General features: G+C 35.8%; 1 protein-coding gene across 5 annotated transcripts in view; it reads left to right on the top strand.

Annotated features, from left to right (window-relative positions):
* The window catches only part of HOOK3 (hook microtubule tethering protein 3), a 120823-nt gene that overhangs the window by 52482 nt on the left and 52903 nt on the right, over positions 1 to 15438 (top strand). For all 5 annotated transcript variants that reach the window (XR_014258143.1, XM_082444225.1, XM_082444226.1 and 2 more), the window contains exons 10-13: positions 2663 to 2803; positions 4481 to 4682; positions 8790 to 8900; positions 9643 to 9730. Coding sequence is in view for 4 of the 5 variants with exons in the window: in XM_082444225.1 (XP_082300351.1) it covers positions 2663 to 2803; positions 4481 to 4682; positions 8790 to 8900; positions 9643 to 9730 (542 nt within the window). In the remaining variant the exon portion in view is untranslated. The remainder of the gene's footprint in view (positions 1 to 2662; positions 2804 to 4480; positions 4683 to 8789; positions 8901 to 9642; positions 9731 to 15438) is intronic.

Raw genomic sequence — 15438 nt, forward strand, 5'->3', positions numbered from 1 at the left:
CCTTCTCAGAAACCTTAGAAAAACGATCCATCCCCTATGGTCTACATCTGTGGTTCAGAGTGTGATCCGAGGACCCTCTCAGAGAGTCCTCAGGGCCCTCTCTTTTCCAACCGCATTTCTGTGCTTGGCTGGGTCTCCTTCATACACCTCAGATGATTTGAGTCACAGAACATAAAAAATATTGCCACTCTTAGCATTTTTTGGTTTTAGAAAATAGAGTTATTTTTCATAAACAGTATGTTGTCTTTATTAACATAATGGGTTTATTACTATTATTTTCAAATGACTGACATGTCATTTATGAGTATTGTTTAAATAATTCCTGAATAAAATAGTAGCAAATTCAATCTAGTATTAAAGTAAGCTTTATCCCAGGATTGTTAACCTGTTGAGCATTATTAAATCTATTACAAAAAAAAAAAAATCTATTACAGTAACTATTAAATGTATTATAACTCCTCCAATCCATAAGTTAAAGGAGAAAGAAAAATATAAAATAAGCTTGGTACATGAAATTCTCAGTAAAGTTAAGAATGAAATGAGGATGAGTATTAATCTATTATTTGACGTTTTTCTAGACATTCTAAAAATCCTGGCTTTGCCACTTATTAGCTGTGTAACCTTGGGCATGCCCCCATTTTCTCTACTATAAGATGGTCTAATAGTATTATCTACCTTCTAGAATTGTCGTGAGCATTAAATGAGTTAATATATATAAAGTATTTTGAGAATATTGCCTGGCACATAGATGCTATATAAGATTTTGCTGTTAATACTTTTCTAGAAAATGAAATAAGAAAAAGAAATGAGATTAAAATATTGGGAAGACAAAAAGTATCAATAAATGATGATTATTTGTAGATAATATGTGTGTCCACCCAGAAAATATAAGAGAATTAACTCAAAATTTCTTAGAACCAATAAACATTTAACAGGGAGAGGGTAATGTAAGACTGCTGCGTAGGTCATAAGTTTTTTTACCAATAACTAGTTAGTATCATCAGGGAAAACTTCCATTTATAAGTATTTAAGTGAAGAATAAAAAAAATATTTAAGTAATATGAAGGAGTTAGATGACAAAAACTTCTAAGTTATACATAAAACATAATACTGTATGGAGAGAGAGAACATACTTTTAGGTGTTTTTAATGGAACATTATAAGAATGCCATTTTTTCCTTAACATATAATTTGAACTTGATTCCAATTCAAATTTTATGTTCATCTAGAAGTATCAATGAACAAGAGATTCCCAAAATGTTTTGAGAACAAAGTATAATGAGGGAGTACTTGCCACACCCAAGTACTAATATACTAATGAAAATAGCTTGGTACCAATGCAGCAAAATAGACACCAGTGACACAAATGAAGATCCAGAAACCAGTCCAAGTATATATAAAACTACGTAATGTGATAAAGATGGAGTTTTCTAATCAGTAGGGAAAGGTTAAATTATTTGTTAAACAGTTTTGGAATGGTTGGTAGGTATTTTGGCAGGAAAAGTTAGATTCCTGTATTACATCATATACCCAAATGAATTCCAGGGAAATTGAAAACGTTAATGTTAAAAATGAAACTGTATAAATACTAACAGAAAACAAAGAACTAGAAGGGAAAAAAAAGTTATAATTGCACATTAGAAGTAGAAACTATACTTATATGGGGAATCTAAAAAGAAATGATACAAATGAACTCACTTACAAACCAGAAACAGACTCATAGACTTAGAGAACTTTCGGTTACCAGGGGGAAAGGGTGGGGGGAAGGGATAGTTAGGGAGTTCGGGATCAACATGTACACACACTGTCGTATTTAAAATGGGTAACCAACAAGGACCTACTTTACAGCACAGGGAACTCTGCTCAGTGTTGTGTGGCAGCCTGGATGGGAGGGCAGTTTGGGGGAGAATGAATACCTATATATGTATGGCTGAGTCACTTTTCTGGGCACCTGGAACCCTCACAACATTGATAACTGGCTATACCCCAACGTAAAATAAAAAGTTAAAAAAAAATTTAAAAACAGAAGTAGAAACTATAAAGTGTAAGATTCATCAATTGAATTACATAAAAATTAAGAATTTCTGTACATTACTTACATAAATAAAATTAGAAGTAAATAATCAATGATAAATATCTGTGACATGAGAAAGAATCTTTTAAATCCAAAGGAAGGATGTATGTTAAACAAAACAAATTAATATAAATTAGGAACAATATTATCCATATTTTGGGGGGAAAAGATCTATGAATAGAAATCAGACTGGAGGTTATACTCCAAAAATGTTAACAGTAGGTATCTGTCTAGAGCCATGCATAATTTTTATCTTCTTTGCTTTTCTGCATCTTGTGAATTTCCAAAAGGAATATGTGTTAATTTCATCATTGAAAATAAAACTTTAAATAAATTATAGCTGCTATATTTTGGTGTCTAACTTTCTGAGTAGAGGAATGGCGATCCATTGTTACCTTTCTGCAAGTCTTGGAGCAGTAGAATCCGTTTCCAGGATAGTTAAAACTTGGAAGTACAGTGTATGGTCACAAAAGTAGGAGACAAATCCAAGAAGAATTTATTTTCATGTTTTTTACTTACTTTTCCTGTTCTAAGGAGAATTGTTAGACAGTAAATAGTGCTTTCTTGGTCTATTTTGTTTCGGTTACAGACTGGAAGCAGCCAAAGATGACTATCGAATACGCTGTGAAGAGTTACAGAAGGAGATGTCTGAACTTCGGCAGCAGAACGATGAACTGACCACTTTGGCAGATGATGCTCAGTCTCTAAAAGATGAAATAGACGTTCTTAGGTAAACAACCTCCCCATCTCTGTAGAGTCTCACACCTGTGACCCCCCAGAACAGTTCTGCCACCGACGTTACAGACTCTAGGGTCTTTGAGCACAGGAAGATGGGTTCAGATCCCAGTGCTGCCGTTTAGTCAACCTCTGTGGAACCATTTTCTCATCCGTAAAATGGAAATAACACACATACCTACCTCAGACTGACATGTGGAGTTCAGTGAGGGGGTATTTGTAAGCACTTGGAACAGTATCTGGCAAATAAATGCTGTATATAAATGTTTGTTAAATAGAAATTAACCTCTGGCCACCACTTCATACTTGCGTAGCTCTGAGCTTTTCTTATTACTACTCCTGTTCTTTATAATTTTGCGTCCTCCAGTCACTTTTGCTCTTTCTCTTTCTTGGATACCGTCACACCCACACACATGGCTCATTTCCTTGCTGGACTCAACTGTTCTCTCACTGGGCACCTCACTCCCTGCCACCTCGTTTCTGCACCATTCTGCTTGTGTAATCTGTCCTCTGTTGGATCATTCCAACCGTCTATGTTTTATGCGTCTGCTCTTTGAATGCTGAGAATAAACAGGGACGATCACATAGTGAGGTAGTTTTGTCCTACTGCAGACTAGTGATCTTACTCTCTACTGGGCCCTTCCCACTGGTCCACCACTCTACTGCTCATCCGTGTGGGCCCCTCCCACTGGTCCACCACTCTGTTGCCCATCCATGTGGGCCCCTCCCACTGGTCCACCACTCTACTGCCCATCCGTGTGGGCTCCTCCCACTGGTCCACCACTCTGTTGCCCATCCGTGTGGGCCTCTCCCACTGGTCCACTGTTCTACTGCTCATCCGTAGATTGCTCTGTCCCCCGTTTCTCTCATAGCTGCTACGTATTTTCATAACTCTTCTCAGCTGACTGCCCCCCACCACACCTCTCCTGTGCTTCAGTCTCAGTAGACGGCATTGTCTCCTGCATTGAGGAACGAGGCCATGACCTATGGACCCTCCATGTGCTGTGTCTCCTGCATTCGCGCCCGCCCATCTTTTCTCTTTTGCTTCTAGCGTGCAGACCTGTTACTCGTCCTCCTGTCCAGTGCTAACTCCTTCAATGCTCTGGGTCTCAACCCGTCTTGCTTCTGCAGGGACTGTGCTACATCAGTTATCATTTCCCTTCACATTTGAATCTGCCTCCTTAGCATACATTTGTATGTTTCTGTCCCTCTTATCTTAGAAAAAGTGAGAGACCTATTATTCTCTCCTGCCCTCCAGAACAAATTTAGATTACACAAGGTAAAGTTTACATTCTTTCCTTAACCCACTAAAATACACCACCACCTGCCCCATGGCTCCACCAAAACAGCTGTTCCTCCGGTCACTAATAACCTAATTGCCAAATTATTTGGACAGTGTACAATTTATTTTGCTTCTGTGCTACATGTGACTCTGTCGGCTACCCCCTCTTACTTGCATTCCTTAAATTTTATAATGTTGTCTATTATAAATTTTGCTGTAATTTTGGTCATACTTTTGAACCTGCACAAAAAACTAAGCTGGACTCACCTTTGGTCTTATAATTTCATTAGAACGTGTTACTTCCTGGCAATCCGCTTGGTTTAGCACTGTCTACAGCAGCTTTACCATTGCGGATGTGTTTGTGATTTCTGGTTTCCCATCTCATTCTAGACATTCTTCTGATAAAGTGTCTAAACTAGAAGGCCAAGTGGAATCATATAAAAAGAAGCTAGAAGATCTTGGTGATTTGAGGCGGCAGGTTAAACTCTTAGAAGAGAAGAATACTATGTATATGCAGAACACAGTTAGCCTAGAGGAGGAGCTGAGAAAAGCCAACGCAGCTCGAAGTCAACTCGAGACGTATAAGAGACAGGTAAGGAGAGCAGCACAATTTCTTAACGCCGTTTTCAGCTGAGCTCTCCAGTGTAACGCTGGCTTATCAGAGTCCCCTGACTTGTTTTCGTGGTTTTCGGTTTTTCACCTATGAAACTTAGTTCTTATCCAGGGTTTATTGATTGGTCTGTATAGCAGATCCTTTTATTATTTATTATTTTTAATTTATTGTGTAATACTTGAGAAATACACAAAAGTAAAAAAATAATACAATAAGTATCCATGCTTAATAAACAAAACACTCTCCCCCCTCCTCATTGCAGTAACCACTAGCCTATTTTGTGGTTTTTGTTCCTACGCATCTCTTTATTCTTTCGCTGCACATACACACACACATACATATATGTGTGTGTGTATCCCTAAAAACTTAATAACACTTTTGACATTTCAAAACTTTATGTAATGATATAGTGAAAGTTCTCTTCTGCGATTTGCTTTTGCTCAGTGGTATTTGTGAGATTTGTTTTGTTGATAGTTGTAGCTTTATCCCATTCACTTGTACCAATCTGTAGTATCCTGTTGAGTGACAATACCACATTTATCCATTTTTCTGGAGAAGGACATATAGGATGTTTTGTCTTTTTCTTTAATATTGCAAGAAAGGCCACTGTGAATAGTACTGAACATGTCCTCTTCGATACATGTGTGGAAGTTTTACAACTATGTGGAATATCTTCCTTAGAGAGTCCTCATTTAATTAGATATTGCCAAATTGTCCTCCACTGTGATTTTATCACCAGCAGGCAGTTTGTATGAACTCTTGTTGCTCCACATCATCACCAACACATAGTATTATCGGACTTGAAATTTTGCCATTTGAAGGATGGATTTGAAATGATGTCTCCTCATGATTATACTTTGCGTTACCCTAATTGCAAATATATTTACTGATCACATTTCTTTTGTGAATTGCCTATTTTTATCTTTTATTCATTTTTAAAGTTGGATTATTTCTTTTATTGATTCTGAAAGTTCTTTATTTGTTCCTGGTATTAATCTTTTGTCACATGTTGTATTTATTTCCTAGCAGTCTGTGACCTGTCCTTTTACTTTTTTTGAGATTGATAATTTTAACATGATGAACTTTAAATACCTTTTTCTTTATGATTTGTGCTTTTTAAAAAAAATTTTATTCGAGTATAGTTGATTTACAATGTTTTGTTACTTTCAGGTGTATGATTTGTGCTTTTTATGTCTCAGTTAAGAAGTCATTTCCTACATAAAGATGTAACACTAATCTCTGTTTTCTTTACAGAGGTTTAAAGTTTGTTTTGTACATTTAGGTCTTTAATCCACAAGAAATTGATTTTCATATAGGGTGTGAAGTAGGGATCCATTTGATATTTTTCGTCTTTGCGGACAACCAGTCAACCTAGCAGCTTTTATTTAATAATCAGTCTCTTCTGCAGTGCCCTGCAATTCTATCTTATCATATATCTAAAGTTACCATGTTATATGTGGGTTTGTTTATGGCAATCTCTTCTGTTTCATTGGTCTGTTTGTCTACTCTAACACCAGAACACTCTTATCATCTATAGATCTTCAGTAATTTTGATATTTGGGTAGTACAGATACCCGCACCCTGTTCTTTTTCAAAATTGTTTGTCTATTCTTAGACCTTTCCGTTCCCTTTAAACCCAAAATCTTTGGAAATTGGAATTACATTGAATCTGTTGATCAGTTTAGGGAGAATTGACATCTTTATGACAGTAAATGTTCCTATCAATGAATATAGCATCTTTCCATTTATTAAGATCTTCAGTGTCTTTCAATTAAGTTTTATAATTTTCTTATAAATATCATGCACATATTTTGTTATAGTTACTCTTAGGTACTTTATGTATTTGGTTGCTTTTGTAAATGCAGTTAGAAAAAGAAAAGATACCATTTTCAGTGTGTTGCTCATTTATGTGATTAAATTGGTTTTTATATGTTGATTTTACAATCTTGCCAAATTCCCATATTATTTCTAATAATGTCTGTTAGTTCTTTTGGCAGAAGTCATATTTTGTACAAATAAAAGCCATTTTGTTTCTTTCTATGGCATACCCTTTTTTTCTTCTTAATCAACATGACTGACCTTTAGTACAGCCTTGAATAGAAGCAATAATAATAGGCAACCATTTCTTGTTGATTTTATACACAATGCTTTAAATGTTTTACCAGTATGTTATAAGGATTGCTATAGGTTTTGTAGCCACCTTTCATTAGGATAACAAAATTTCATTGTATTCCTAATTTGCACAGGTGTTTATCTTAAATGGATATTGAATTTAATCAGCTACACCTATTCAGAGACTCCTGTGCTGCTTCTCCTTTCTATTAATCTGATGAATTATATTAATGGATTTCTATGTTTAAACCATCCTTGCATTCCTGAGATAAACTTAGTTTAGTCATAGCAGATTAATTTGTGGTTTCACATTGTTAGATTTGCTTTGTTCATTTTACTTGGAATATTTTGCCTCTATGATTTGTTTACTTAAATTTTTCTGTCTCGTGCTTTCCTTGTCTTCTGATTTTGGCATCAAAATTGTACTAGCTTAATATAATAAATTAGAGAAGTTTTAGTAGAGCAACCCTGTACACCATGAATGTCTGGCAGGTTTTTTTTGGTGAATACATTTTTTCCCAACATTTCATTATGAAAATTTTCAACATATAACAAAGTTGGACTGAGAAATTACCAAAAATAAATGTAGCCCAAAGAAACTGTAAATGTGATTAAAGGGTATAAAATTAAAATAAGAAATGATTTAATTAGAGTTCCAGAGGAAAGAACAGAAAGAATTGTAGGACATTATTTGAAGGAAAGAATGGCTGAACATTTTTCAGAATTGATGAAGGACACCAGATTTAGTATTAACAGTGCATTACAAACAGAATAAATAAAAAAGAAATCTACACCTACAATTATTGTAGTGAAATTGCGTAATACACTAATAGTCTATCTGTTTCTGATCTGCAGCTTAATATATTTCATTTTTCAGTATAATATTTTTCTTTCTGCAGTTTCTCTTTGGGTGCTCTTTCAAACCTGCTTGATCATATTTGGTGGTCTTTTATTCCTTTTATAATTTAGATTTCTTTATTTAATTTCTTTAGGTATTAAACCTAGTATTTTATGTCTGATAACTCCAATTTGAAATCTTTAGAGGTCTCATTCTACTATTTTATTGTTGTTAGTGCTGTTAATGTTTTTCTGCTGACTGTTGTTCGTAGTGTATTATTTCTTTAAGACTTTTGTAATTTTAGATTTTGCTTTGTCATTTGGCTCATCTTTACCTTTGGGAATACTGGGGACCTGGTTGAGGTTGTGTTCCTCCAGACAATGTATGTTTTTCTTATGCCAGATTTTCCACAGCATTACCAATCAGGACGACTTTAAATTAATTGCTTGGCTTAGGATTTGCCAGACAAGGCATGTGGTAAAAATTCAAGCACAAATCCATGCATTTGCAGGCTGTGGTTACACATTTTCAAGTTACACTTTTTAAAACCCAGAACACTCACTTTAAGATGGGCAAGTTTCCTTATTGATTTTGCCAGCTGATGGATTTTTTTTTCCTAACCTACCTGTTTACTGACTCACCACCTTTTAGAGTCCAAGGTAGTTTAACAGCAACCTGTCTCCCGATAATTTTAAAGGCCTGGGTTCCTGGTATTGCCAGGTGGCATCTCACACTGCCCATAGCGTCCTCACAAACTTCCTGCTCCACTTTTAACCCCTGAGGATTTCCCTTACTTTGTTATAAGCCTAGCGATGCAGTTGTATTCTTTTCCCCTAGCATTTCTTTTGCTTCACGCTAAAAGGGTTTCCAGACTGAAGTTTCCTGTGTTACAGGAAGTGGAAGTCCTGTAGGTTTTCATAGTTTTGAACGTTTGTTCCTCTGGATGATCTGGTTTTAGAACCCATAGTATCTGGGCAGATTTTTGTACCTCATTCTGTCCATTGGGTTAGGCTCCTGTATCATGTGTATTTTTTTGAGTATTTTTGGGGGAGAGAATTTTCACAGATCTGTAGAAGAAAATAATAATAATTTCTAATGTTTCAAAATATAAAAATTAATGGTACCTTTCTATACAGGTAGTAGAACTGCAAAATAGATTATCTGAAGAATCGAAGAAAGCAGATAAATTAGATTTTGAATATAAGCGGCTAAAAGAAAAAGTTGACAGTCTTCAAAAAGAAAAGGATGTGAGTATATATATTAGGCGTTTTGGTTTTGAGCAGTGCTGAGATTAAGAAAATGATATTTAATTCATGTTTTGCCTACATTAATTTCTTCTATTTATAAATCTGAAAATTTGAGATCCTGTATTTTTTTAAATTATAGAAGATTTATGTTTGTGTTTCAGAAATAGATCTAAAATAAAAGATTGCTATTCTAATTTCTTTTTTATATATTTAACTTTTCTACCACTGTTGCTTCTTTTCCTTCGTCTTGCTTGTGACTTTCTAGAAATTTATGTAGCTTTTCTGTTTTCTGTAGGAAGACACAGTTCTTTTTGTTGTTGTTCAGGATATTTTGAAGCTTTTTAAAATATTTTTACTTTGTCATGATTTATGAATATTTCAGCATATTTTGAAGCTTTTTAAAATACTTTTAGTTTGTCGTGATTTATGTTGTTTGATCTGTTTCATGAAAAGAAAGTTATTTACATAATAAGGTACTCATTGTTAAAGATGGAGTAGGTGGTTTTGTTTCTTATGACTAACTGGATAGGATCCTACCTTGCACATAGTAGATACTTAGTATTGTTAAACGGGAAAAACATCGTGTAATCGTTTCCTTCTGTGATCTTTCTGTAGAAGGTCAAAAGGTGTAACATGTCCATGTTCACCACTGTTTATCATTCTGTTAGGTAAGGCAAAGACCACTGATGAGTAAACTCATAAAGCTTGAAGCTAACTTTCCTCATTCTTAATGTCCCTGCAGAGGTTAAGAACAGAAAGGGATTCTCTGAAGGAAACCATCGAAGAGCTTCGTTGTGTTCAGGCTCAAGAAGGGCAGCTCACAACTCAAGGTAACAACATTTCAGTAGCCCAAGCAAGGTTACTTATTTCTGATAGTATCAGGAAAAATATTAGATTCATTTTAAGATGATTGCGCCAAAGACGAGAACTTGAAGTTGGTAAAGAGGCCATGAGATTGATACAGATTTTGAACTGTTACGCAGATTTTATGACTGTAGTTACGGGACTGGATTTACTTGCCTACTTTTTAATTTTAATTATATTTAAATGTTTGGGTTTTATTAAATCAAAAGCATAAACATTTGTTAAATCATCTCTGTTAATAATAAACCTGAAAAGTTTTTAGTGACCTCTTTAAAAGTATATCAGACTTTCTAAATCAGTGATTTTTCTCGGCTGAGATGTGAGGTGGGTATCAATTCACTAAGGGACTTAACATCCAAAGTAGAAACCTTCTCCTTCTCACAGGAAAGGAGCAGCACTTAGCTGAGGTTTACCTTCTACCACTCGAGGGATGCAGGACCTGGTTGCTGACTTATACAGCTTCACCCTCTGTCCACTCCCACTCCGACTACCAGCCCTTGGCTTTTCAGTTACCTGAGACTAGAATTTTTCTTTTCCTCTGACTACAGCCTCCTTTTCCTCTCCTCACTCCTTCTACCAAACCTGCTCATTTGCTCCATCCACCTTCAGCCCCCTCTGTAGTCTCTGCTGATCGTCTCCTGACCACCGCCTTTTCCAGCTCACCCAGCCTGCATACCAGCCATTTCAACTGTGTTCTCATCACCACTGTCTTTCCTTATCCTCTTGACTTATTTCAAGCCCTAATTAGTTTTATTCTGTACTCCAGATTACCCAGGCCAGCTAAAGAAAATTATGTATCTTTCTGGTTTTTTCCTTTTCTTTTTTGTTTACTGAGGTATAATTGACATATAATATTATACTCTTAGTTTCACATGTACAATATGATTCGATATTTGTATGTATTGCAAAATGGTCGCTATAGTAAGTCTAGTTAGCTAACATCTGTCCCCATACATAGTTGAAAAACATTTTTTTCTTGTGATAACTTTTAAGATCTACTCTCTTAGTGACTTTCAAATATACAATACTGTATTATTATGTACACCATGCTATACATTACATCCACGTGACTTATTTATTTTATACCTGGAAGTTCGGACCTTTAGACCCCCTTCACCCATTTAGCCCACCCCCACGCCCCAGCTCTCTTCTCCATAGTGGCTGTACCGATTTACGTTCTCATCAACTGGGCGCAAGGGCTCCCTTTTCTCCACATCCTTACCAACGCTTGTTATTTCTGGTCTCTTTAATAATAGCTGTTCTAACAAGTGTGAAGTAATAGCTCATTGTGGTTTTGACTTGTATTTCCCTGGTGATTAGTGATATTGAGCCTCTTTTCATGTACCTGTTGGCTATTTGTATGTCTTCTTTGGGAAAATGTCTATTCAGATCCTTTGCCCATTTTTTAATTGGATTGTTTGGGTTTTTTTGCTATTGAGTTATATGAGTTCTTTATATATTTTGGATATTAACCCCTGATCAGATAACTGATTTGCAAATATTTTCTTCCATTTGGTAAGTTGCCTTTTCATTTGTTTCATGGTTTCCTGTGCTGTGCAGAAGCTTTTTAGTTTGATGTAGTTCCACTTGCTTATTTTTGCTTTTGAGAAAATTATGCATCTTTCTTGACTGTCCTCACCAAAAAACAAATTATTTCTGATCATAATTGGATCCTTGTTGCTGCTTGGTAGTCCTTTCATGTATCTCTAGTCAATTCTACATGAGTTTTCCCAAAATTTTGAGAATCTAGCCTTGAACCTTAATGCTTTGATTCTTAGCTCCTGTATCATCAAGAAAATGGAGGCCATCTTATGTAAGCTTTCACATGTTTCTTTATTACCTTTAAACCTTATTCGTGTATATATCCTTTTTTTCTTTTAATATTTATTTATTTGGTTGCACCAGGTCTTAGTGGCGGCAGGCAGGCTCCTTAGTTGTGGCATGCGCACTCCTTAGTTGTGGCATGCAAACTCTTAGTTGCGGCATGCATGTGGGGTCTAGTTCCTTGACCAGGGATCAAACCCGGGCCCCCTGCATTGGGAGCACAGAGTCTTAACCACTGCGCCACCAGGGAAAGTCCCTCATGTATATATCCTTGAGCTAGCATTTTTGCTCTAAAAATTTACCCTATGAACTAAAACATCATTTGTAATAGTGAAATTTAGAACCAGCAGTACAGGAATGGCATTCTCATTCAACTGTATACTTCAGAGCCATTAAAAAGAAAGAAGTATATCTTATATACGCCTGACGTGGAGGGCTGGGTATGTTATATCATTAAGTTAAAAAAGTAGGTGGCACCATTCATGATAAACACTCTTTTTTCAAAAATTTTTTTTAATTGAAGTATGGTTAATTTACAATGTTGTGTTAGTTTCTGGTGGACAGCAAAGTGATTCATTTATACATTTATGTACATTCTCTTTCATATTCTTTTCCATTATGGTTTATTACAAGATATTGAATGTACTTCCCTGTGCTATACAGCAGGACCTTGTTGTTTATCTGTTTTATACACAGTAGCTTGCATCTGCCAATCCCAAACTCCTAATTTATCACCCCCCCCACTCTCCCCTTTGGTACCCATAAGTTCGTTCTCCAAGTCTGTGAGTCTGTTTCTGTTTTGTAAATGTCATGATAAAGACTCTTAGCAATCTAGGAATAGAAGGAAACTTCTGCAGCCTAGTAAAGGACGTCTGTGAAAATCCTACAGCTGGCCTCATACTTAATGATGAAAGACTAAATGCTTTTCCCTAAGATCAGGAACAAGGCAAGGCTGTTTAGTCTTGCCACTTCTATTCAACATGGAGGTTCTAGCCAGTGCAATCAGGCAAGAAAAAGAAATAAAGGGCATCCAGAAAGGAAAAGAGGATGTTAAAAAATCGTAGATCTGATAAATGAGTTCAGCAAGGTCTCAATATACAAGATCAGTATACAAATACCAATTATATTTCTATGTACTAGTAGTATACAATCTGAAAATGAAGTTATAATAGTATGATAAAGAATAAACTGCTTAGAGATACGTTTAACAAAGAAATGCAAGACTTCTACGCTGAAAACTATGAATCATTACTAAGATAAATTAAAGATCTAAATAAATGTAAAGACATTCCACATTCAGGTGTTGGAAAAAGCACTATAGTTAAGACTACAGTTGTCTTCATATTGGTCTAAAGATTCAATGCAATCCCAATCAAATTCTCAGCAGACTTTTTTGTAGAAATTGACAAGCTGATTCTACAATTTATATAAAAATACAAAGGAGCCACTATATAACCAAAAAAAAAAATCTTAAAAAATAAAAAGTTGGAGAACTTACACATCCTGATTTCAAAAGTTACTATAAAACTACTGTAACTGAACAGCATGAAACTCACATATGGAAAGACATAGAGATCAGTGTAGTATATACCACATTAATAGAATGAAGGGAAAAAACCACATGTTCATATCAACTGATGCAGAAAAGGCAACTGACAAAATCCAACACCCGTTCATCATAAAAAACTCAATAAACTAGGAGGAGAACTAGAAAGGAAACTTCTACAACATGATAAAGGCCATATGAAAAACCCACAACTAACTTCATACTCAGTGGTGAAAGACCGAAAGCTTTTCCTCTAAGATCAGGAATAAGACAATGATGCCTGCTACCAGCACTTCTACACTTCTGTTCAATGTAGTATAGGATCTTCTAGCCAGAGCAATTAGACAAAGAAAAAAAAATCTAAATTGGAAAGGAAGTACTAAAATCATCTCTGTTTGCAGATGATGTGATCTTATATGTTGAAACCCTTTAAAAATTACACACGCACACACACACACAAAGCTGTGAGAACTAATAAAATGAATTCAGCAAATTTACAGGATATAAAATTAACCCACAAAAATGAGTTACGTTTCTATACACTAACAATGAACAATATGAAAAGTAAATTAAGAAAACAATTCCATTTACAATAGGATTAAAAAGAATAAAATACTTGGGAATAAATCTAACCAGGGAGACACTTGTACCTTGAAAACTACAAAACACTGCTGAAAGAAATTAAAGAAAACCTAAATGGGAAGATATCCCATGTTCATTTAAGACTTAATATTGTTAAGATGACAGTACTACCAAAAACAATCCACAGGCGGCTTCCCTGGTGGCTCAGTGGTTAAGGATCCGCCTGCCAATACAGGGGACACAGGTTCGAGTCCTGGTCTGGGAAGATCCCATGTTCCGCAGAGCAAGTAAGCCCATGAGCCACAACTGCTGAGCCTGCGCTCTAGAGCCCGTGAGCCACAACTACTGAAGCCTGTGCATCTAGAGCCCATGCTCTGCAACGAGAGAAGCCACCGCAATGAGAAGCCCGCCCACCACAACCAAGAGTAGCCCCCACTCACCGCAACTAGAGAAAGCCCGCGCGCAGCAATGAAGACCCAACGCAGCCAAAAATAAATAAATAAATAAAATAAATTTATATTTAAAAAAACCCTACAGATTCAGTGCAGTCCTTATCAAAATACCAACAGCATTTTTTGCAGAAATAGAAAAACTCAGACTAAAATTTATATGGACTCTCAAGGGATCCTGAATAGCCAAAACAATCTTGAAAAAGAAAAAAAAAATAGCTTGAGCACTCATACTTCCTGATTTCAAAACTTAGTATAAAGTTAGAGTAATCAAAACAGTATGTATAGGTATAAGGACAGATATATAGACCAATGGAGTAGAATAGAGAGCCTAGAAATAAACCCTCACATATGCAATAAATTGATTTTCAACAAGAGTGTCAAGACCACTTAATGGGGGAAAGGAAAGTCTTTCAAACAGATTGTGCTGGGAAAACTGTATGTCCACATCCAAAAGCATGAAGTTGGACCCTTACACCATATACAAAAAAGGAACTCAATATGGATCAGAGACCTAAATGTAAGAGCTAGAGCTATAAAATTTTAAAAAGAAAACAGAGGAAAATCGTCATGATGTTGGATTTGGCAGTGATTCCTTGGAATTGATACCAAAAGCACAGGCAACAAAAATTATGGGTAAATTGGACTTCATCAAAATTAAAAACTTTTGTGTATCAAAGAACACTATCAGCAGAGTGAAAAGGCAACCCACAAGATGGGAGAAAATATTTGCAAATCATTTGTCTGATAGATGATTGATGTCCAGAGTGTATAAAGAACTTCTACAATTCAACAACAACAACAAAAACCCGCAAAAGTCCTTTGCAGTTCACAAGCAAGCAAAGGACTTGAATAGACATTTCTCCAAAGAAGATATACAAATGGCCAGTAAGCACATGAAACAGTGCTCAACATCATTAGTCATTAGAGAAATGCAAAGCAAAACCGCAGTGAGATACTACTTCACACCCATTAGGATGGCTACTATCAAAAAAGAAAAAAAAAGGAAAGTAACAAGTGTTGGTGAGGGTGTGGAGAAGTCGGAGCCCTCTTGCCTTGCTGGTGGGAACGTAAAATGGGTCAGCCACTGCGGAAGAGTTTGGTGGTTCTTTAAAAAGTTACCATATGATCCAGAAATTCCATTCCTAAGTGTATATACAAAAGAATCAAAGCAAGGACTCAACCACATCCTGGTATACCAATGTTCATAGCAGCATTATTCACAATAGCCAAAAGGTGGGAACAACCCATGTGTCCATAGACAGATACATGG

The sequence above is a fragment of the Balaenoptera physalus genome (genome assembly GCF_965194825.1).
Source record: "Balaenoptera physalus genome assembly, chromosome: 21".
NCBI classification, from domain to species: domain Eukaryota; kingdom Metazoa; phylum Chordata; class Mammalia; order Artiodactyla; family Balaenopteridae; genus Balaenoptera; species Balaenoptera physalus.